The sequence below is a fragment of the Melanotaenia boesemani genome, chromosome 9, assembly GCF_017639745.1.
Source record: "Melanotaenia boesemani isolate fMelBoe1 chromosome 9, fMelBoe1.pri, whole genome shotgun sequence".
Classification (NCBI taxonomy): Eukaryota; Metazoa; Chordata; class Actinopteri; order Atheriniformes; family Melanotaeniidae; genus Melanotaenia; species Melanotaenia boesemani.
Genome location: NC_055690.1, coordinates 7,294,682 through 7,319,666, shown reverse-complemented (window position 1 = coordinate 7,319,666; position 24,985 = coordinate 7,294,682). Strand labels below are relative to the sequence as shown.

At 39.5% G+C, this 24,985-nt stretch overlaps 1 protein-coding gene across 4 annotated transcripts in view; it reads left to right on the top strand.

Annotated features, from left to right (window-relative positions):
* The window catches only part of dpf1 (D4, zinc and double PHD fingers family 1), a 45,811-nt gene that overhangs the window by 3,011 nt on the left and 17,815 nt on the right, over positions 1-24,985 (top strand). For 2 of the 4 annotated variants that reach the window (XR_006011675.1, XM_041995765.1), the window contains exons 2-8: positions 7,827-7,856; positions 8,386-8,546; positions 9,827-9,934; positions 11,593-11,720; positions 14,936-15,025; positions 15,841-15,919; positions 16,032-16,163. Coding sequence is in view for 3 of the 4 variants with exons in the window: in XM_041995765.1 (XP_041851699.1) it covers positions 7,827-7,856; positions 8,386-8,546; positions 9,827-9,934; positions 11,593-11,720; positions 14,936-15,025; positions 15,841-15,919; positions 16,032-16,163 (728 nt within the window). In the remaining variant the exon portion in view is untranslated. The remainder of the gene's footprint in view (positions 1-7,826; positions 7,857-8,385; positions 8,547-9,826; positions 9,935-11,592; positions 11,721-14,935; positions 15,026-15,840; positions 15,920-16,031; positions 16,164-24,985) is intronic. The other 2 variants (XM_041995767.1, XM_041995766.1) reach the window with 2 other exon arrangements.

Sequence of the window (24,985 nt, the reverse complement as noted above, 5' to 3'; positions counted from 1 at the left end):
ACTTCATATCTATCACGTACAAGGCACAGGAGGCCGAATTAGCCCAAATTGCAGTGGATGTCACATATTTTTTCAGGGATATTACTTCTCTGTGCTGGTTAGAGGAGGAGATGCAGATAAGCGTGTGCTGTGGTGTTGGAGGCAGTTGTGGCAGGGCCTATATAATATTATTTCTGCCCTGCCTGACTGAGCCGAGCTAAATGAGTTCCATGTAATAACCGGCTCTGTGTGCAAACAGCCCCCCGTGACGGCTGGAGCCACAGCCTGAGCATCCATTTCTAGATCTTTCTTTCTCTTTCCATCTCAACCCTTTCATTCTCTCACTCACATGTGTCTATGCAGCCACACACACACACACATGGACGCAGACATGAATGCATAGACTGTAAAGTAAAGCACAAGCACACACACACACACACTGTTGCACTCACTCGTTACCACTCTTACTCTAAGATTTTTTTCTGTACTTTTACGGGAGCAAGCCTGAGGTCTGATGTTTTTAAGCATGTTACTTTTTCCAAGTTATTTCTTTCATCATCCTCTTATTTAGACTTTCTGTCTGTTTTATTTGTCTTTTGTAAGAAGGCAGGATAGAGAGAGACTGAGAGTAGGAGAAAGAGGGAAGCATAGATAAGTATTTTTAGCTCTATGACCTATTTCTCCAGTGCTACCTAACTGACTGTCAGTCAGCTCCACTGCTTGGGGACCTTGCGTGGAATTTGTAGTTTTGTTTAGATGCAACTTCAAGTTCAAATAGGTGTTCTCTTCTCTTCTCTTCTCTTCTCTTCTCTTCTCTTCTCTTCTCTTCTCTTCTCTTCTTTTCTCTTCTCTTCTCTTCTCTTCTCTTCTCTTCTCTTCTCTTCTCTTCTCTTCTCTTCTCTGCACATTATTCCCTCTCTCTTGTCATCCCCCATTTATATTATTCCCAGTGCATGTATGCTGGGTTCCTATCAGGAGTTGTCAAGGGTGGAGTCAAAAAAACAAAAAACAAACAAAAAAAAAAACTATGGCTGCTTCCCTCTGCAGCACTTTAATAAGGATGCAGACTTGGGCAGAGAGGTTGAGTCAGTGCACAAAATACACACCCTCACAGCACTACCACACGTGCACTCACATGTGCACACAAAGATTCAGAGGTAGGGAATCCATCGCCATAATAAGAGGCCAAGTGCAGTGGTGATAAATCTCACCTGAAGGAGCTGTTCAGAGGCAGATTGCCTTACCCTGATGTACTGCCCTCCATACACACTGCAGCCAGCCATGGGCTGTATACACCCACACACTTAGACTAGCTATATATGCACACACATAACACAAATACACAGAATGCATGCACAAATAAATAACAAATACAAGCAAACAGGCTGCACATGCTGAAAAAGACCTACATGACTCTCAGATAACCACACCCAGTGGGCAATGAGGGAGACAGACACATACAGGGAACAACATGCAACTCTTCATTAAAATCTCACATAGCAGGCAACACAAAGCCCTGACAGAAACGACATGATCTGTTGTACGGCTCTGCATATGTCTGCTTTCCACACCTTCCCTCTCCTGCCACATCCCTCGTCATGTTCAAATCTGCAAACACACCCGTTTGAACACATGTGGACAGACCCGGTGTTGTGACAGAGATTGGAGGAAACTGACATTTTCCAGCTGGTATTGTGGCAGACGTTGGTTCTTGCACGAGACACACACACACACACTCCTGTCTTTCCCTCTATCTGTTTGTCTGTCACTGTCAAACTGAGTGTGTGGCCTCTTGGTGTTTTTCTGACTGACGTGCACTGTCACAGACATTTGCAAACACAAACTCACACAGGAGCTAGACTGCAATAGTGAGCATGTTCTGATGTGTGTATTAACATTTTACCCGTTTTACTGTAGAACTGTGTGTGTTAACATCTCTGTCCATGTATATGCACCAGATTGTGTCCAACCACTGCAGCCTCACACATCAGAGGAAGAGCAAAATGTCTGTGTGTGTGTGTGTTGTGTGCCACACACAAACATACACACTCACAGAGACTGGAAGAAGAGAGAAAAAAGAGAAATCATTTGACTGAGCGAGAAGGAGAGTGGAGAAGAAATTGAATTGGGGGTGGGGAGGGAGGTGGAGGAGGGGTGACTTGGTAAGGGTGATATTGCATAGTTTAATCTGTTGAGTTCAGCCATGGAAAGGCCGTGGTGGGGGGAAGGGAGGAACAGAACAGTAGTAGGATGCTTGATATCAGTTCTCCTCTCTGCACTCACACATATAGCTCCTTATGGGTCAACATGTTGTGTGTATTTATGTGTATAACTGCACAGATGGACAGCAGTGGACAAGACAGGTGTATGGACTCATTGCACCTACTTAAGCATGAAGCTATAAGCATTTTTACGGCCTTACAGCTAACCCCTAAACATGCATTCACACACAGCTACCAGCCATAGTGTTGCTAACAAATCTACAGTACAAAACACAATCTGCCCTCAGCACTTATAAAAACCATTTACATGCAAACAACTTCGTTTCCTTCCAGTTTAATTACCTCATCCCCTCAGTTGCAAACCACTGAAATGAAATTCTTTGTTGGCTTGGACATTTATTGTAACTGAGGACTCATTTTTATAATTCCCTCCAATTTCTCTTTGGCTTTTCCAAATAAGTGATTTCGCCTCTAGGGGGAGCCCTCTGTATCCCTATTGGTCAGGGAACCAGCTAATTGGTATGGTTAATTGTGCCACAGTCAGGGACTGCTGCCGGCAGCATGTGTGTGTGTGTTTTGAGTGTGGGTGCAGCGGATTGAGACTCAGTCTGTACTGAAGTGGACTGCCTCTGTTGTATGGGACTTGAGGGATCACCCAGAGATTCAGACAATGGCTTCCACAGGGTGAACCAGAGGGGGTGCTGGGCTTCCTAGGATGGCCCTGTATCTGCTGCCTGTCGGCTGCACAAGAGTGTTTATTTGTGCATGTGTTCCCAATGATACCAGTTCGTTTTGGTGTTTTCATGGAGGTCTCTCCCTCCCTGCTGTTTGCTTAGTGGAGGCTGAGACAGACAGCTCAGTGTGGGCTTAGGATTCATGCACCCATATACACACAAACAGACAGTCTGCATGCTCCAGGCACTCATACTCTTTACGTATCTAATTTTGAGTTGGCATTTGTGCATGTACTTAAAGGTTCAAACTATTGTATATACTGTGCATGTGTTTTCTGTCAGCATGCAAAATGCTGCACATCTTCTTTGCCTATACACTTCCCAAATCTGTATTTAAGGCACACATTTATGCCTGAGTGCATACAGGTGTCCTTTGTGTTTTTGTGCCCTTGCACAGTGCAGATCCACATAATTGTCATGTATGTCATGTCTGCCTGGACAGTTTTGGTAGTCAGCTCCAGTTTGTTGGAAAGGTGGCACTTTGCCAGCTCACAGCTTAAGCTGCTGTATTTCCCTCCGTGCTTGTGAGTTTATCTGTATCCATAAGATAAAATCCAACATAGAACTAAAAAAAGTAAAAATTTTAATCCATGTAAATGATTGGAAATAGAAAAAAGGGGTTTCTGTGCTGACCGAGGGATAGGCCGGCTATGTGTGTATGTTAGAATCCATTCTGCTTTCCCTCATCGGCTGTGTGGTTTGATGATAGGCAGTTTGGCTTGTCAGTGCATCTCCCTGTGGTCTGTGTTTTTAGCCACTGCTCGGCCTGCAGGACCACAGTGGCCACAGGCCAGAGATTTGCAGCTGTGAGTTTCGATGTCTATATCCCCTGTAAACATTTGTGTCATTGCTAGCTAAGTTTCTTCTTCTTTGGCTGTCCTACATTATTTTGAAAAGTGGCTTTCACTTTGCTTGTGGCAATCCAAGCTAACATTCTCCTGGCTACAACTTCACATATGTAGAGCCCTCTCTGTCCGTGGTTATTGTGTTGCACCTGCAGCTTTATCAAACATCAGGATGCCCCTTGCTCTGCTAAGAATAGCGTTGTGCCTTTGCAATTGAGGTTAATTCTGCTTAGAAAGCTGGCCAGCAAAATGAGAGATTGCATTTGAGGGAATGTGTGCTGATTGTTCTCTCAGCTGTTGCCACCCACTCAGTATGATTTTTGAATCAAATCTAAAAGCTGGCAAACTCTCGTGGCGATTTGTTAAATTAGAGGTTTCATAAACGTGTCTGTGGCCCATGTCCTCTGTCAGCCACATCCGAAATTGCAGGTCGTCCTGCTCTGTTACTGGAGAACTTAATACCCCCACTGCTCATTTCTCTCCCTGTCTACCTGTATTTTCTGCCTTTCTCTCTGTGGATGTCACTTTCTTCTGTCTCAAAATCTCTCCTCTGTCTCTCGCTCACCCTCTTCTCCTCCCTCAAGCATCTTCTCCCAACTTTGTTTATTTTCCTGATTGGACATCTCCCTCACAGAGTCCACTCTTAGCCTGCAAACAGTCATGCAGCTTTCCTATCAAAATATAATGAGACTGGAGGCACCCAAATTGAAAGACGCCATTTTCTACAGCTGTCAACTTATTATCGAAGGCTGATGGGGGGTGGGGACTTATTCCGGTACCTCTGAAGGCAGCAGAGAAAAAAGGGATGGAGGTGACTGAGGATTGAGAAAGAGAGAGGGGGGTTTGAGGGAGGAGGAGTATGAAGATGCTCTGTGGTGATCCGTTTTATATTTAGAATATTTTCTTTATTTATCCACTCATGCTCTATCTGGTATTTCCATTTGGTCAGTGGTGTAGCCTTGATCCCCGCCTTTTATCCACCAGGTTTCTGTTAATATTTCAGAACACAGCATGTACGCTTTTCTGAGTCTGTGTCTCTTGAGTGTATGTGACTGTTTGAGCATTTCTCTGTGTGATTTTTTTATTCTCCCTCTTCATGACTATTCATATACAAACAGCAGACACTCTATATTTGCTCCTGAACAGTGGATTTCTCTCTTTTTTTGATAAGCTTCTGCCAAACAATTTCAATTTTAGACTTTATGGTGCCAAAGTTCAGGTGAATCATCTCCAGCATTGTGTGAAATACTTCAGTGGTCATGTGTGTGTCCAACTGTAAGCACTGAGCTGCAAAGAAATATATTCTTTTCAGAAAAGGACGAGCTCCTCAGTCTAAATTACACGAGTGCAATATATTGGCGCCTATCACATCCTCTAAGTGTTACCAGTCTAGTGATAACCCGTGAGCTTGCAAAACTGGTTTAGGAGGTTTTGATGATGCCACGCACAAGCTGCCAGACCTCACTAATATCCACTGGATTTGATGGTGGATCTGAAATTGCCCTTGTTTCCACTCAGGACTACTGATTCTACTTGACATTTTCAGAATTTTTCTCCGTGTGAAAGAAGTCCCATCTTTTTAAACCTAATTCAGCTTTTATCCGGCGCTGATTGTGATTATATGCTCTGTTTGTACCTCTGTTGTGTGGCACAGACTGCAATAATTAACTCTAGTGATGTTTTTAGGCCTGCAAGTTTGCTCTTTATCTGTTATTTAGTGGGTATCTAAAAAAAATATTTAATGCATTTCTGTGAATTTGGCAGAAACAGACTTTGGGTTAAGAAAGAACTGATTAGATTTAAGGGAAGATAGCCTCATTGTTAATGTTTCAGGGCAAACTCTAAATTCTTTGTTTCTTAATCAAGACGAATCCATTGGTGTACACTTTATTTGTTCTTTGCAATACAGAAACAAATTTCAATTAGTCATTATCACAATAGCGTGGACCTAATTTTTGAAACATCATATTATTTGTCACGTTGACAATGTTTAAACCCTAGCAGAAGTTATTACCCTGTTGCCTTCATCAGGAATAAAGGACTCTCTATCCTATAAGAAAACCTGCAATTGTGTCCCAAAACAATCTATGTGCGCTTAAGAGACAAACATTACGTTTAAGTTACATTATAAGTTAAAGCTCTGAGCTGGGAATAATGTCTGACCATGTTCCAGTTGCAAATGACCTGACCTAGCTAGCTGCTACTAGCTAGAACAAGTTAACTACAGGGTAGTATGCTAGTATGTCCTGCATAAACACAATGTTAACAAAAAGAAATTGAACAAAATTTTGTGGCCAATTATTTTAGAGACACAAATTGAAAGCAGTGTAATCAAACTGTTTTTGAATGCAGTAATCACCACTTTTTAAGTTCTGGGTGGCCATATTGGTTTTGAGCATGGACCTGATGAAGTTTCTCTCACATTTTGAGTTGGAAATTTAACAATAGAGGGTGTTCTAGCTGAATTTTCCAATAGGAAACTGGGAAATTCAGACTTCCAAATTTAAATGGAGCACACCAAAGGGTTAAGTGGCTGTTTTAGTTTAGTGTTTCAGATGGGACAGAATAAGAAAATGAGGTGACCCCTAACAGAGACAGTCCTAGGGCAGATTGAGGCAGCTTTCTCAAAGGATCAGAATAACCCTAACTATGTTTTAATAAATGTAACCCTGATGATATAGGTCCATTATCCTAAATTCATAGCTCTATGAGCCACTCTAGAAAGCATGGACTAAGTGGTTTTTATTTTAGTTGCTGAAGGACAAGTGCAGCTGATCCTCTACCAAGGCCTGTTCGGACGTTTTAAAGAAAATGATCCAAATCTCTTTAAATTTCTTGGTAGTTTCTGTGTGTGTTGTGTGCAAACAAACATCTGGCATCACTATCAGATTCCCTTTGCTGAACTGTCAAAGGTCAAACTGCCAGTTAGATTTTATCAAACAGCGGCTAATTTGCATGTTTCATATGAGATAGTGTACCTGGGTGTCCTGCACGCATTCCCACAGTTCAGAAATAAACAAACAAATAAAAATACTTGTTATATTGGCTTTTTGAGGTGTCACATGAGAAATTTGTGAAAAACATTGGAATAATTCTCATGGGTCAACTTTTTCTCTTGCCTCTGATGGTTTTATGCCTTTTTAGACAAAGAGCTGCTGAACTTAATAATATATATGAAAACATTTTTTTTTATAAAAGTTCTGTTTATCTAATAGGGCTGATCAGCTGTTTCTGTCTCAGAAGATAAATCATGACATGAAAGGGTGCTTACAACACGCTGTGAAAAGAATATTTAAAGACATCTCTCGTACTCTTGAAGAAAAAATTGCTAAAGTGACTTGTTTTGTTTCTTCTTTGTGGTTTTTATTTCTTGGAATCCACACACCTTCTACATCCAGAACTCAGACAATTTTGCCTGCATCTGGTGACACGTTAAAAAATTTGCTTCAGACGTGCTTCACATATTTATGGAAGCATGCAAAATTTAAATTTAAATTTATATGTGAGGGCAATGGAAAATGCTGAAACACTCTTTTACTATTAGAATGAGAGACGTGCAACGTTTTCTTGCAGTCTTATTTTTCATGGGTACACAGTAAGAAATGAAGAAGAAAAATGCAACAAATCACGGCTATCAGCTGCTGTGCACTATTTTTGCAAGGCTGCTATTGGCCCCTGCACTGTAGCTCAATATATGTGTGTGTGTTTAGTTTTGTGTATCCTGTATCTACTGTCTGTATAGTCGAGTGACCTTGATGTCTGTGCTCAGCAGGAAGACACTAGAGAGGAGTGATTAACAGGAGAGAGAAAAGCATGAGGTAGAGGGAGGAAAATTTGAACAAAAGAGAGAAAAGAAACACAGCGAGGGGGAGTGTGAAAGTTGAACATTGAAGGAGATGTTTCAGGGGGAAAAAAAAGAAAAAGTGAAGCAGCTAGAAAGTGTAAAAGAATGAGAAGCCAAATAAGCTGTGGAGGAAACAGGGTGGGGTGAAGGAGTGACTCACCACACATCTGTTGATTTTTTTCCCTTCTTCTTCCCCCTGCAGGCAATCTGGAGGTGCAGTCATCAAGAACAGGTAGGGGGGGGATGAGTTCAGGGGTGGTGGGGGTAACAGAAAGAGAGGAATATTACGCTGAATGTTAATCAAACTTGCACTTGCCTTGGTGAGAAAAAACAGTGTGTATATTGTTTTTAAAGTAAAGGAATGTGTGAAAAATTCTATAACTACAGCGTGTGCAAGTGAGCATGTGGTTTCTGTGCACAGCTGCCAGCTCTTCTGCTGTGACCAGGGTTAATAGGACTGTGCATCTCCACGGCACGTCTACACGCATATACACAGACACAGTGTAACTACCCATGACTGTGCACACACTAGCCCTCTTGACCCAGACACATGCAGCCATGTAAGTGCAGCATGAAGCTTGCACATACACATAAAAATGATCTCTACTCCTGTCCATGAAAGTGCATTTAAAGTCCTACCACCATGGACTCTCACACACATCATCTTTTTGGGTTTCTCTGCTGATGCTGGACTTTGTTTTCACCTGGTCCTTCACTGTTGTTCCCTCCTTCATTCTCCACTTCTCTTTGTTTGCTCTCAGTCTTGGTGAGGAGTTTTATAAGGAGGCCATTGAACACTGTCGCAGCTACAATGCCCGTCTGTGTGCAGAACGCTCCATGCGTCTCCCCTTCCTGGATTCCCAGACCGGTGTGGCCCAGAGCAACTGTTACATCTGGATGGAGAAGAACCACCGTGGACCAGGTGTGTGTGTGTTTATATGGGCACTGTTACTGGCTGATATGCATTCTGGAGTATTTTTATTTGTTGGTATGTGTGTGTGTATTGTGCTACGAAAAAATCTCCCCCGTCATTTGTCTCCCAGCTTTCCACTGACTTTTGCTTGTCTCTTTTTGTCTTTCCTTTCTCCCTCATTTACGGCACCCCTTTTTCAGACCTCCTTCCCTTCACACCTCCTTGTGTTTTTAACTTTTCCCAAAGGGTATTTCCTCAATGCTTTTTCCTTCTTTGTAACATCAGTGTATTTTGGCAGTGAATCAGACTTCCCTGTAGGCAACGTTGTGCCGCTGGCACCATCTACTCCAAAGAGAATGAACTCATGCATCGGTGTGTGTGTATGAGTGGTGCATTAACACTTTTAGCTTGCATGCTGTGTCTGGTAACTGACAGAAATATTAGTTTTTTGAGTGTTAGTCACTTTTAGTTTAACTTGGATTTTTTGGGTTTTTTAAAAAAAAACTTTCCTGTCCCTAAGGACGAGTGGGGGGGGGGGGGGGGGGGGGGGGGGGTGTTAGTGGCTGGGTCGGCAGCTGCTGATCTTGGCCTCCTCTGCCACCCTCTGGGGGTGGGTCTGGGGTGATATGTGGTATGTGAAGAAACAAATGTGATATGTTTGGCTATTATTTAGGAACTATTGATTACTGTCAGCTCTGTTTTTTTGTAAAAAAACTTTTACAGTGTTCCTGTAAAAGTGTTGCAGTTGGTTGTCTAGTGACAATTTGGATTGAAGGCAGAAAAGAAGCCTTATACCCATTAACCTCATAAACACAGCAACCAGACGATTATTCTGTTTGCTACGATGTTGGACAAGTTAATAAAAAATAAAAAACAACAGAAAACCCACTGTAACACCTGTAAAGAAACAGTACACATCACAATGCCCCTAAGACAACACAGCAGACAATCATCAGGATCACCTGAAGGAAGAAAAACTGTAAAAACCATGAACAAGTATGTTTGTTTGTGTGTGTGTGTGTGTGTGTGTGTGTGTGTGTTGGGGTGTTTGGTTCCACTGATACATGAATTCATTAACTGATTTTATTTTAGGTTGATATTTTTATTTGATCTAACCTTGATTTTAGTTTAATTTTCCAAAACAAAAAACCATCATATTAAAAACAGCTCTTTTGGTTTGGAAGCATGTGCAGTACCAAATGGACAACCAATAATAATTCCAATTTAGGCTTAACCATGTTTACTGACACAGGCTGAAATAACAAATTGTATACTCCTTTGTGTTTCAGGCCATGCTCCAGGTCAGTTGTACACATATCCTGCTCGCTGCTGGCGCAAAAAGAGACGGCTAAATATCTTGGAGGATCCGCGACTCGTACCGATCGAGTTTAAGATTGGTAAGTAAGAAATGTGGATGAAGAAATTGAAGAACTTGAGAATATGTGCTGTGTAAGGTCTGGATTTCTCCTAATTCCCCATTTAAACTTGTTCTTTACCATACTTTCCATTTGGCTTGTCTTCTCTAACCTGGAAATACACACAGGAGACACAGCATGATTTATGCTGATAGAGGTTTTTGTGTTCTTACTGCACATTGAATGCAAATGATGCTCCCAACCTATCAATTAGGATAACTGCTTTCATCATATCAGCACTGCATGTATTTGAACTATCTATAGTTTTAATTTTGAATGAATGGAGTGTCAGGTCAGAAGTAGCAAACATAAAGCAGCAACTCACTGTAAATTCTCTGGGGGATCATCTGCCATATGCAGAGTCCTTCTATTTCAAGGGAATTCATTGGATTCATTTCTTTTTGCAGACATTTCGCAATTTATCTGAAATGTAAACAGAAAATTTCAGGGCTCCAGTGGTGGAGTGTATGGATGGATTTTAGAAGTTGTGAATTAATACAAAGGGTTAACTTTCTTTCTTTATAGCTTTTTATTTTAAGTAGATTTAAGTTTAGATTGAAACTCAAAGGCCCCTATGACTTCATGGAAAGTCTGCTGTGCTCTGACTGGACAGTGCAATCAGGTCCTGGAATTCCAAATCTGAGAAATGTTTCATTGGATACAAAATTATCCTGAGGGATGGATAAGTCATCAAAATTTAATTTATTACAATTTTTTTTAAAACAATTTTTATGGCGTAGGTGATGTAAAGCTTAAAACATTAAAACGTCAAGTTTATTTTCATAGGGACTTAAAGAAGCACTCCTAAACTTGGCAGATTTTCTCATCGGCACCCCGTAACAACAGCTAATTCAGCATCCATCTTTCAACGCTGAGATGTAAAGTGATGCAGCGTCCTGGAAGCACAAGTTGAAGTATGTTTGTCTGCCTTGCTTGGGACGCGTCTGGTTCCAGGAATGGACATAATAAATGTCAGTGGGTCATAAAAATGAGTCAGAAAAATATATTTTAAGGGTAAAAAGTTAGAGCATAGAACTTGTAGATTTACACAAATATGGCAAAAAAGATTCATCTTCTCAGCCATTTGCTTCAAATTGAATGTGTCACCTGGACTTTTTCTCCCTATTCAGTTGACTCATTATTCTTATCATTTTACTGTTTCTTAATATGTTTGTTTTTTTTATGCACTGCTGTTTCATTGCTTTTTAAATGGTGCAGTTGTACAGTGCCTGCTATTTGTAAAAGGGCTTTATGTCATCATTTCTGATGGCTGTACAGGGTCACTCACCTTAATGCCTCTGTCTTCATCAGAGAAAAATGGGTAATGTCCAATCTTCATAGGTGCGGCCATGCTAACATGGGTATTTTGCTTATGTTCCTACATTCTGTTAAGTTTGGTTTACATAAAACTAAAATGTCTGCAGGGAAAATGTACAAACTCACTCACAAGCTTTACAGAATCGTGTGGTACAAACATAAATGTTTTATTTCAGCCTTTTGCGCAGTACAGAAGCTGAAGTTCTTGTTGCTTATGAAGCAGCCAAATATAGTTTCCTTAGAGCACTGTCAGCTCAGCCGTGCATGTCAACATGAGCTTGGGATCTCTGCTGTTTCCTGATTGTAATTGTCCCATTCTCCAGACTATGAGGCTTCTCTAAAGAAGGAGGGAGGGGTCCCAGACGGTCCTGTGCTGGAGTCGCTGCTTGCTGGGGAAACCCTGGACAAGAAAGTGGAAACTAAGGAAGAAGAGCCAATGAGTGAATGTCAGGTGAGGGTTTGCTTTCTCATTCTCTCCCCGTCTGCTTAGTGCTTTGCTTTGTGGTTTGCCGTTTCCTTCTAATTGCCGGCTGTCTATCTCTTTTTATCTGTCTGTGTTACCCTCTGTGTTTGTGTTTCTTTGTCTGTGTCTGTCTTTGTCTCTCTTGGAGTGTGTGTTTTGGCGGTGGCACAGGCTCCTGCAGCTCCCACAGCTCCCTCCTGGCACCCAGTGTGTGGGCATGTGCTTCTGATTGTGTGTGATTGCGAGGCAGCTTGTGGTTTTACAAGGATTTCCACTCATGAGTATTAATGACCAACTTTGCAAACCTTTTCTTTTAAATTTCAAATAAAAGCTGTTTACTGTTTTGTGAAAGAATTAGGACACCTCCATTCAATAGTTATATTATTCAAAATTAAAAAAATATCCACATCTGAATATCTGATTTACATTCAAATCACAACTATAGATTAACATGATCTAACTGCATTACTTGTGTAAATAAATAAATAAAATAAAATAGATATCTACTGGAGACTGCATGTCCCAACTGGTAATACTTCCTCCAATCATTTACACAACTCTGACATCAAGTCTTTTTCCTCACCTCTGTATGATATTTCAACAATGGAAAATATTTGTATATTTTGAATCACATTTCAGTAGAATTCAGGTCTTGACTTCAGAATTTAAATTTGGTATGAAGTGACCTTCTGTCATTTACACTCTCAAGACTGGTTACTGAATCAAACTCGGCTTGACTGAATTTCATTCTGTTGGATTTAATTGGACTGAATCAAACTTGTTTACTTGTATATCAAACATGTACCTCATTACTGCGTCCATATAATTAAACTTTGGATTAATCTGTCCAAAGCATGTTCTTCTAAAGGTCTCCGTCTTTGTTGAGATGTCTCCTATCAGACTCAAGTATTGTCCTGATGCAACGGTTTCCTTTCTGTCCACCTCCTATGAAGATAAAATTTGTGCAGTCTCTCTGATGGTAGATGCATGCACTTAAGCATCAGCACAGGCCCCTCTGGGTTTGAACCTGCTAAGATTTGGCCGTGTTGCCAGTTGTTTGAAAAGTTCTCCAAAAGTAAACTATTTTTTCAGCCAACAGAATGATTTCAAATTCTTTTAAGATCCTTTCAGAGGCTCATCTGCATTCATAGATCTCACCATAGTGAGATCAAAATGAGTTGTTTATTTATTCATATTACCAAAACCTGCTAAAGTCTTTAGCTAGATGAAGACTGTCCTGGGAACTTTCAAAGTGGTACTGAGCAGTTCATCAGCCATCCTGGAGGTGTTTTGAGGTGTTCTTTTTTTTTTTTTTACTTACTTTTACTTTGTTACTTGTACCTGACCACTTCTAGAGAAATATTTCTATTTATTGGTTAAGCCACTAACAGTAACAACAGTGTTCAAATAATACCGACATTTACAAGGCACCTAACTGAAAGGATGATCCAGTTTTGTGGTGACACTTCTTAATGTGTATGTATAGGCGCTTTGTTAGTAACCTGCAGCTAAGACACATAATTTGTTACCATTCATTTAACTGCATCTATAAAAGATATCAGGGAGAGTTTTGTAGGCATGAAATCACATCTTGCACCAACGAGGTGATTCCTAAAGAGCTCTTCTCAGCATGGTGTATATTGTTTAAAAATGGGAAGAAATGGACTAGTGGAGTACAAAAGAAGAAATACCAGGTCTAAAAACACACACACACACACACGCACACACACACGCACACACACCTACTGTACAGAAGTCAAACAGTATCTGAAAATGATGTCCTTAAGTAAAAAAGGGGGGAAATCCATCAAAGACCTGACACAGGACTTTAGAGATGCATCTGACTCTTCAGTGATCCATCTACTGCTTGCTTCTGCACCCAGAAAGAGTCTCCATGGAAGGGTGGCTGTCAAGCCATTCCTGAGAAAGGAAAGCATGGGGGGAAAGGTTGAGGTATGCCAAATGACTTAAGAACTTGACTGAAAATCAGTGGTCTGAAGGAGTGATGAATCTTCCCCAGAGCCTGGACCTCAACATTATAGAAGCAGTGTGGGATCATCCTGACAGAGAACAGAACAAAAGGCAGAAAACATCTACAGAAGAGTTTTAGAAAGTCCTTCAAGAAGCCTGGAGAAATATACCTAAAGACTTCTTAATGAAATGATAAGAAAACTTATCAAAATGAGTTCATGTTACTGAAGAACAAAAAATCACTTTTAAGAGCACTGAAATCGTAAAACCTGTTTTTTCATTTCCATTTATGGTTGCACATTTCAGTAAATCCCTGCACCTGTTTCTTGTTTTCCTGGTGACACATAAAGAAATGAGGTGTGCCTTAAGACATTTCACAGTACTGTATTTTAAGCAAAAGGATCAGGTTTTTATGGGGAGTCCTACTTGTTTCCCCAACCGTAATTTTTCCCAACTGTATTTAAACATCTTGAGGCTGTTGCTCTTGATCTCAAATGGACGGCTAATCGATTGGTACTTGACTGAAGAGCACTCAAAGAGGCCGTTTGAGAGCTAAATGTTTTTTTAGGGCCTCTAAACTGGGGCTTGCTCTGTCTCCGGGTTAGCAATACATTGTCCATCAAAGCTCTATGTTCACAGCTTAAAAATCTCTCTTTACCTTTGTTTACCATTACTTAGAACCTGATATTATTATGTCACAGTCACATGTCTATCTTTTAAGATAAAGGCAGTGTTTTCCTCATCTGAGGAAAAAAGGGATTTGTCTTAAAAGGCACACTGCAGTGATTTTACACGAGATTCAGTTTATCTATCACAAGTACTACACAGGGTGTGAACATTTAGGACACAGGAGAGTCTAATAAAAGAAGCTATCAAGTTCTGTTGTGGGAAGCGCAAGATTCAGTGTTTTTAGAGCCTGACCCAAAAAGGATATATATGCCTCTGCAGCTTGGGTTTTATCTCTTTTTTATGTAGCTTCTGCAAGTCCCTTAACTTTATAAAACTTCTTTACCAGGCCTATTGATATGGTTGTTTAATGGAGGATTAGTCACATATAATTGCAAGGAAATAGTGACACATTTGGCTGTGTTCATTGTCAATGATTCAGATCTCTTGAAACTACAGCTAAGATGTTCTTTTTTATGGCAACTTGTGGGTACTAAAAAGCAAATAAGGACAAAAAGCAGATTAATCTATCTCATTGTGTCTTTCTCACGACATCTGTCACATAGAAGCTGCTTGTTGGGGACTTCCCTCATGAATTGGAGATGGATGAGATGGAAGAAGACGTCCCAAAGCGCAAGAACCGTACCAAAGCACGGGTAGGACAACAAGGATCTCTGTTTCTTCTTTTTTCCTCCTTTTTTCCCCCTGCACATTGGTTTTTATTTAATCAGCAAGTCAGTGGAGAGATTGTTTAGCTACCAATGTGAGATAATAAAGTCAACATTAGCCAAATATTCCAGATTGAACCCAATGAATCCAACAGGTGTGGATCAGAAATGTGTTTCCACCTCTTAGAATATGAAAGCTCAGGGTATCATATTTTACACAGTGTGATTATTTATGCTTTCCCTGTATATCAAAGTCTGTAATGACATGTTTTTTTTTTACAAACCAACATTTGTTCAAATGAAATCCCAACAGATCCAGAGATTAAATCGTGCTGGGATAAACTCTTTTTTTTTAAACAACTTTGATTAGAGCAGACAGGTCTTTTTTCCCCACTACTTTTGGGCAGCCTATGGGTGGATAATCAGGTGTTAACAATGTATTTTGATAATCAAGATGCCACACACATCCAGTGCAACCACGCAGACTCTCACACACTAACTCGCACACAGACACCAGGGTTGCTAATTGGAACTGTTGCCCCCCTGCTAGGTGTCATCAGCCCCCTCCTGCTGGAAGTGGAGCTTAACACTGAGAGCAGATGATTAGAAAGCAAACGTGTGTGTGCATGTGTGTTGAGTAAGGATTTTGCAGCCATACACTTTTTTTTAAATTAATATGTGTGTATATAATACTTATTTGACTGGTGTGGAAGTTTAAACTTCTGTGCATGAACCTATCTGTTATTATATGTATGTGTGTGTGTGTGTGTGTGTGTGTGTGTGTGTGTGTGTGTTTTCTACAGGCCTATGGTGTCGGAGGCATGAGAAAGAGACAAGAGCTGCCCGCCATTGAAGACAGAGACAAGCCTTACGTCTGTGACAGTGAGCCTTTCATCTTTAATGCTATTTCTGCTGCCTGTTTCTCTTTTATCTACAACTCACACAAACTCAAAACCAAGTGTACATGCTGCGTATGTGTGTGTGTGTGTTCCAGTCTGTGGAAAGCGATATAAGAACCGCCCAGGTCTGAGTTACCATTACACTCACACACACTTGGCGGATGAGGAAGGCGAGGAAGACTCAGAGCGACACACGCTGCCCTTCCAGCGCAAGAACAACCACAAGCGTGAGTCTGCTTTCTGAATAATAAACTTACTAAAAATGTTCCATAATCATCTGATAATGATTCCATGTGAGGCAAATGAAGAGCGAAGGAATCTGAGGTTCAGGTGTAGGAGTTTAACAGTTGTTTCCAACAATCCGTGATAATCAGAATATCACGAAGAACTATTGATTGTCCCAGAGGGGCATTATAGATAGATGCAGTGCTGACAGAGTGAAATTCAAAGTGTGGCCTTGTGTGTGTGTGTGTGTGTCTAAGGATTTTCTTCTGCTGAACTTGTGAGTTTAGCTTATTTCTTCATCTCTCTCCTGATTTTCAAGTTCTTGTTGACCTGGGTGGAACAAGGGTCAGGTTCTTATAACCTTTCTAATCTAACGTAGACAAATTTAATTTAATTTAAAGTGAATGGTTTACCCTGATGAATGCTGTTTAGCACACTTGTCATGGCTCCCTCTCAGCCCCAAATCTCCTGAAAATGACACACGATACTTCCATATGTGCTTGATCACCCTAAGGCCAATTTAGTCCATAATTAATATGATTTTTTTTTTTTTTAAACGACAGTGTATAACCTTTAACTGGCCACATTTACATTAGAGTTTTAATTCCCCTTTAATTCAGAATAAAAATGAAATCTGCTTTAAAATGACTTGGTAAAGACCTAATTCTGAATTAAAATGGACATTCTGAATTAAACTTAAATCTAAAGTCAGTGGCTGGTTTATTCTGATTTTAAATCCGGAGTGAATAATTCCTCGATCATAGGTTTATTCCACTTTAAATTAATTCTGGTCGTTCTGCACATGCCCCTTGTCACAAGACAGTACTCTGTCTCCCTTTTCCTCCTCAGCTGACCAAAGTAAAGTAGTATGCTAGAGTCGAGCTGTTGCTCTTAAACTCTAATCAAAATGAAAGTAAATATGGTTCGTATTATGTGGTCTTCCATGTTGTAAAAAAAACGAAAAGAAGCAGGAACTGGAGTTTGTTTGTTTTCGGGTAGATATAAATACTACAGGCCTGTCCGCTGTCCAATTAGAACCCTTCCCAACTCCCAGATCTTAAACGTGTTTTTCACTTAAACTTCAATGTAGAATTACTATTTCCATGTAAATGTGAAGGAGAATACTTTAATTCTGAATTATTTAATTCTAAATAATTCATTCAGAATTAAAAACATCATGTAACCATGGCCAGTGTCTGGGCTGCTGTAATATATATATATATATATATATATATATATATATATATATATATATATATAAACTTCTATTAAATTGTGGAACAATATGTGAACATTACCTCTGACCAATGGTAAAGCGGAACAAAATTAGAGATGTTTTAGACAGTTCAGGTCTCCAAAATGGACATTTTGGCACCATCTGTCCTCAAAGTCCCCCAATTTGGAGACCTGTTCAATTGTACATTTACAATATCAAATATATTTTTTATAAATTATTTTAAGCCATCAGCTAACCTACCCTCTATGAGTATGCAGCTTCTTATAAAAGCAATCCACATGAGGTCTTTTCTTTACTCTATACAACTCCACTTCAAACAAAATACTCAAGTTTTATACATATCAGGTCATATTTATTGCTTAAAAACACAAGAAATTGAAAATGCATGCAGAAATATATATCTTGGGAGGTTAAACATCCAATATCTAGAAAAAATGGAGAAGCATTCTCATTAGTGTAAATACTGAGTTTTGTCTGGATATACTATATTATGGGCTTGAATAATAATAATAATAATAATAATAATAATAATAATAATAATAATAATAATAATAATAATAATAATAAGATGCAGATTAATCGTTACAGATGCCCTCTCAGATACAGCTACTTTGGATACTGTGTAAAACTTTTCCGAGGTACATTACATGTGTGAATTAAGCTCTACTTCATGTTACGTGCTGCACCCTTACTGCAGTTTCAACAACTGCTGGAAGGACACATCAGCTCAATGACAGAACAAACGACTCTTTAATCAACACTCATCAGTTCTGAAGGACTGCCTGTGAACAAACACCAGTTATACTGTCAGGAAAATTTTCTGTCTGCTCTTTATATTTCAGCTTCTAGTGTCTGTCTTTTCATTTATAGCACTCAGAGTGGCTTAAGGGCTTCCTGAGTGTCCATTTATGCACTGGTGCATATTATAATGAGGTGGTAATGAAGTTTCAGCTTACTGCTTGCTAATGTCTTTAGTAGTTTTATGTCAGATTAGGTATCTGTGTGGATGTAAAGAAATAGTTTAGTATCAATTAGCATGTTATAGAACATGTTATAGAATTTGGTCTAAATTAAAAATAACTATTCAAGTTGGTTGTGTGGACACAGACATTTCATGGAGCCATTTGTTAGTCATAATTTCAGCATGACCAGTACATCTATACCGTGTTTTGTGCTAGTTGGCATATGTTACTTGATCAACATTATTGTAGTTTTATATCTATATATCATATATATATATATATATATATATATATATATATATATATATATATATATATATATATATATATATATATATGAACAGTGTGTTATTTGTTCACACCATCAACTACCGCACTGTGGCAGATTTTCCCACTTTTGGTTCCCCCCTAAAGAAGGCTACTTCAGCATTCATCTTGCATCCTGTCAGATTCTCTCTTTCTTTTTAATCGTTTTCTCCAATAATGTCCTCTTGCATTTCTTTGCTGAATCAGTCATGGTGCACTTCAAAACAGCCAGTGTATTGATATCCAGTTGCTGGCATGCGACATAATTTTAGATAGCAAAACACAGCAGCTATGTGATGCTGAGGGCTGGAAAAGTTGTAAAGTGGGCCCTCTCAGCTCTGAAATGCTGCAGAGCAATGACTGCCCCAGGATTGCCAAGGGTAGGTTTATGGGTATAAGGCTCCTCTTGATAATCGGATTCATTTATTTATATATTTACTTTGAATCATGGAATCTATGTAATCTTGCTGGGCTTGACCGTAGGGGACAGAAAAAGGAAGACGACAGCAAAAAGAAGCAAGAAGGAAAGCAGAAAGAAGAAAGAGGAGACAGAAGGCAACGGACCTTCAATCCAAACATCTCAGACAGCTTGTAAATAGCTGTCCCTACGTGCATGGGGGAAATGCACCTCATGAATGCAGGGGTGATGGGAATCTGGCACCGTGCTGGAATTCCGGCTTGTGGCAGTAGCTGATTGGAGAAAAAAATGTGGAATACATGCATGCAAAGAAAAAAACAGTTGCTGACTGCTGAACGGAGACCTCTCTCTCTCAACCATTGCCATTATTGCTGGTGCAAATATTTAAAAGAATTGAATACCTGTTTCTGCACATTATGCTTTCATGATAAAACTGTTTATTAACCCTTTATGAACGGTGTCCAACTCTGCACAGCGGCTGTACGAGCAGTACATGTGACTCGTTTGCCAGGGGCTACTGTCAACTCGGACAAGGGAGTTGCATCCGTGGGTGATGTTGGTGTTTTGACATCCAAACTCATTGTGCTTTTTTTTTCTCTCTCTCTCTTTTTAAACTTTAACGTTGCTGCTCCTGTCACTTTGTCTCTGCACTGCATGACTCCCGCCTCGCCAGCTCTCTCACACAGGTTGCTCCTGACTCATGTCAGGACTGTTGGTGATCAGCTGATCGGCTTTCTGTCCCAGCATTGTCTGTCTTGTAGTTTGTTTGTCGTTCAGCTCATGCTGAAGAGGAGGAAAGTTTTGATGAGGGGCGCACAAATGAGAATTTTTTTCTTTTTTAAGGCCTAGATTTTAGTAAGTAATTCGCTGATTATTACAATTTAAGGCAAGGCAAGGCAAGGCAGTTTATTTGTATAGCACATTTCATGTACAGGACAATTCAAAGTGCTTTACATAAAACAAAGGCATTACAGATATTTAGAAATAGTAAAAGTCATCAACACATAATCACAATAAAATAATAAATTACATTAAAATGATTAAAAGCAAGATAAGTTAAAAAAGTTAACATGCAGATTTCGTGCATAGGCGCATGAGAAAAGAAATGTTTTTAACCTGGATTTAAAAATGTCTACATCTGGTGAAAGTTTAAGCTCCACTGGCAGTTTGTTCCACTTGTTTGCAGCAAAACAGCTAAATGCTGCTTCTCCATGTTTAGTCTGGATTCTGGTTTAAGTGCTGATCAGATGGTAAATGTGGAAAAACAAACAGCCAATGATGTTTTTCGGTGCTGATGTAGAACAACATGTAGAAATGCATTCCTGCTGCTGCAGTCATGGTGTAGATGTATAATTGTGTAAATGAGTGATGGTTAATTGTCATACACGTCGCTATTTCAGCCTTGGTCAGACTTGATAGAGTTAAATCGGATCTACTGATCAGTGATAGATATACCTCTACCTGACGTCAGGTTGCATCCATACCTGGCTTGACTGTACTGAAACATCCCAGTACAGAACAGCTACTGGTTACTCATTATTTGACCCAATTACTTTCATTACTGTTTTCACTCGTTTGTGAGTCTATTAACTGTTAACGTGCCATACCATGCTACCAAGAACAGCTTTATAGACAATGAGGATGGTTACAGGTTGGACCGTAAACATCCTGAGTCTCATAAGAACTAAAGCCTTCGAGCTGGTCTGCAGCACAGATAATAACATGGTCACTCCTGCACAGAGTACAGTAGTATATTCACTTGGAAACAACTTGGAAAACCTGATTTTTACACATTAAAAGCATTACATGTGTGAGGACCCTGCACATTTTAAAATTGTGTAAATTTTTGCTTGTAAGCAATTTAGAAAAAAAAAACAAAACAAAAACAAAAAAAACAACATTTTAATATAGAAATAGTTGTAAATCAGGATGTTATTGTGGAAAAAGGTGGAATGTGTTTGCTAATACTGTGCTGAAATTTCAGATCAATAGCGGTGTCCAAAGAGGAACACCTTAAAAATGTTTAGGCTCAGGGATCTTTTTGCCGTCACCCCTGTATATGCGTTTCCACATCAGAGCTGACTTCATTGTCAAGTCTATTGTTTAACATTTCACAGAGACAGACCGGTGGTCCAATAGATCATGGATCTGTGAGACATTGGATCAAGACTTAAATACATTCCATCAGTGGCAAGACAACATTTTACTTACTTCCTAGTTGGGTTTAGAAAAAATCATTGCTCCAACAGAATTAGAAAAATATCATGATTTAGGCAAAAATACATATAAATGTCACTGTTGTGAATGCAGTTTTACAGGTTCCTGCCATGTGTAGGCTATCACGTTGGTTGACTAGAATTAGAAATCAGAAATAGTTCGCTGTAGTTACAAAAGCTTCATGGTTGCGACTAAAATACATTATTTATACAACATGGCATCACCATCATGGATGCCGTTTTTTACATGCAGTTGCTTTCACGATGACTGAAGACCACACAATCCTGGTACATAATTATACTCCACATCTGTTCATACACCACATGGGCTTGATTTAGGCTGTCTCCTCCATGACACAATGAAACAACTATTATATCACTATAGGGTTCCCTCCATTTTTTAAAAATCTTTATGTAATCAAATTCAACCTTGGACCAGTTTAACTATTACATGCTCTGTCATAAGATCAGGTTTTATCAGCTGCAGGCCTCTGAGCATGCTGGATTTAGCTTTTAGCTCAAAGCATCTAACATGTCCAATGTCACAGAGCAGCGGTACATTTGATCAAATAAAGCAATAATACATTATTTACACAGAGCAGCAGTGTTGTTGAACTAGGCAGTGCACTTGGAAATATCTATTGATTTACCTTCACAATTCAATATATAAGAAGTTATGTCCTACAGTAAGCTAACACATGCAACACATGCAGAACACATGCAGTTAGACTAGTTTAATTTAAACTCCATTGTATTCGACTGCAGGTAATTCCAGCATCAAGTTGTTTTTTTTAGTTATGATGACCATAATGAAAAGCTCAGATGCTTATTGAGTCATTTCTTCTCTTTGAACAGCACTGACCTACTTCTACCTTACAGAATATCTAATAAGGTGAAGTGCTGAAACTAAGTTGAGAAGTTAAAGACTTCTTAAGTCTACTAAGTACTCTACAAAATCTGGAGAGATATAAATTTTGTTAAATGTGTCATTCATATGATAAGTTTGCCAATAAATGCCAATGAGCATCAAGAAGAGCAAATACTTACGTACTTATGAACATTTCGTGAATCAGTCAAAATCAGCATCCAAATCACTTTGTCTTTTTTCTTTATTTCATTCCCAGGGCCTTTTTTTCTTTTCTTTTTCATGGTTTATGTTCAGTATTGACTACTTAATGCATGCTTTGCTTTTGACTACTTCTTCTCTAAAGAACAATCCATTTATCCTACAGGAGATAGTGTTTTTTTCAGAAATGTTTAGTTAAATTGGCACATTTTTTTCACAGACACAAATTAAAATCATGAGAAATATCTGCAGACACTTTGAAAAGAGGGCAGAGGCAAATCATCCCCTTTCTTTGTTCCCGGTTTAAATAAAACAAGCAATTTGATCAGAATAGAGCACAAATAAAAAAAAAAAAAAAAAAAAAAAAAAAAATCAGCTTATAGTGCATTGTAACAATGTCCAAACTGGACAGAAAGCATGCTGACTTGTGTGTCTCATGATTACTTTTTTTTAAACTGCATATATATCTATATATATATATATATATATATATATATATATAGATATATATATATATTACGTGTTTTAATATAATATACTTAATATATTATATTTGCATGTGTGCAGTTTTAGATCTCCCTGGCCGAAGAGAACCAGAGGGACAGCATTTGAATCGTTTAATGCTCCCTCAAACGCTCAGTAATGGCACACACACATACACACTTCTCCAGAAAATGCAATCTTCTCTGCCGAAATGAAAAAGGAAGCTTAGACCTTTTGGATGGTTTGTGGTGTGTGCATTTGCACAACTGCTCATGCATTTGCAGGGCGATGTGAGTGTTTATGCATTTATGTGTATTTGTGTGTGTGCGCCATAATACATTATCCCAATCTGCTGAGTGTCTTGGATGAGACTCCACCACCCTCCACCCTTTAGTATATTGCCACATATGTAATAATATTAATATTGCTCCGTTAGATGAGAGCAACCCTGCATGCATAATTTATGCTATATTCTTTCTGTCTAGACGCTATAGTATGTATGCAGCATCCACAACACAAGTGTGAGCTGATACCCACTGAAACTTGTCACAGAAGCTATAAAAGTGTGTAATTTCTGAACCTCACCCAGCTTCGTTCTCTTCCTACACTTTACCATCAGTGTGATAAATGACAGATTATTCCACGAGGAGATGAGATTTTCCTTCCCGGTCGTTCTCTTGGTCCATCTTTCACCACTTTCGTCTTCTCATCTTGCTCTGCATCCTCACTTAAAACCCCTCTCCCTTCCCTCCTTGCTCCCCCACCCCAGTTTTCCATTTTCTCTCTCTGTAGTTTGCTTCATCTATCAGCTTTGGCTTCTCTCATAATTATTTTCTTTGTTTTGTGTCTACCATCACTAAAATCAACCACCATTATCAACCCTCCCTGAATATTTCTGGATAGAAGCCGATATAATGTTTACTCAGATTGAGCAGTGCCATTAAAATTCGTGACTGCATCACATATACTGTTTCTTTTTCCCAAACAGAAGAGAAGAAGAGGTTGGAGGTGTAGAAGGAGGGAGGGAGAGTATAGGGTGGAGGTGCGCAGGTCTCTTTTGGCATTGATGTGACGTTGGGAAGGGTGGGGGTAGACCTAGGAGAGGTGGATGAAGAAAAAGGGAGGGGGGTTTGCTTATGTTAGAGGTTGCAGTGTCCACCTGAAAATTGGTTTTGTGGGTACGTATAGAAAATTGGAGAAACAGAGCGAGACAGAAAGAGGTAGATTGGAATAATAGTGAAATTGCAAATAGATTGCAAAGACACAAACTGAGAGAAACAGCAAATGAGATTGAACAAATGAGGGAAATAAAAAAAAGTCAGAGAGGAATAAATGGAAAGAGAGAGAGAGGGAGAGTAGGAGAGGGTGGGAGGAAGAGGGCTAGTGTCATTAATTCATCCCCTCTCAAATCAGAACTGAGATTCAGAGGCCACTTTATCTGGACGGACAGACGGTCCTACGGCGTGGAGCAGCAGGGACGCTCTGAATGTTTCTATATGTGTGTTTTTAAGAAAAACTGCACACACACACGCACAAGTGCATTTATTTGTGTGTGTGTGTGTGTGTGTGTGTGAGTCTCTGTACCACCGAGTTGTGTGAATGTGCTGTATGGGCAATCAAGCCCAATTTCAAGTGTGTATGTGCATGTGTGTGTGTGCATGAGAGAGAGAGAGAGAGAGAGACAGAGATGTAATTGAGCCCTTTGAAGGTCAGCATCCCTCTGTACCTACTCACCATTGTTGATTGTTGTGGATTTTTTTTCCCTTTCTCCACTTTTTGGCCTTGTGTTGCAAAATGGCCTCCCCTTCCCCCTCCCCCCTGCTGTCTGCAGACAGACAAGTAAAGGACAAATTTTAAAACATCTAACAAAACAATGTTGAGTAGCCAAAATGGCCGCTTCCCATTTTGTTTATTGTGCCTCCATCTGGTCTGTGGTCTCTCCACCGTACATTTTTCAGTCTTTCCCTTTGAATAACATGAAAGGTGATTTGAATTGCACTAATATTGTAGCTCTAGTGTTTCGTGCTTTGCCATATATAGCAGTGTAACTGGGCAGATACAAATGATTATATCAACTAGCTGGAAACTAGCTGTCCAGTCTTTGTACCCACTGATATTTGCAACTGAAGCTTCTCA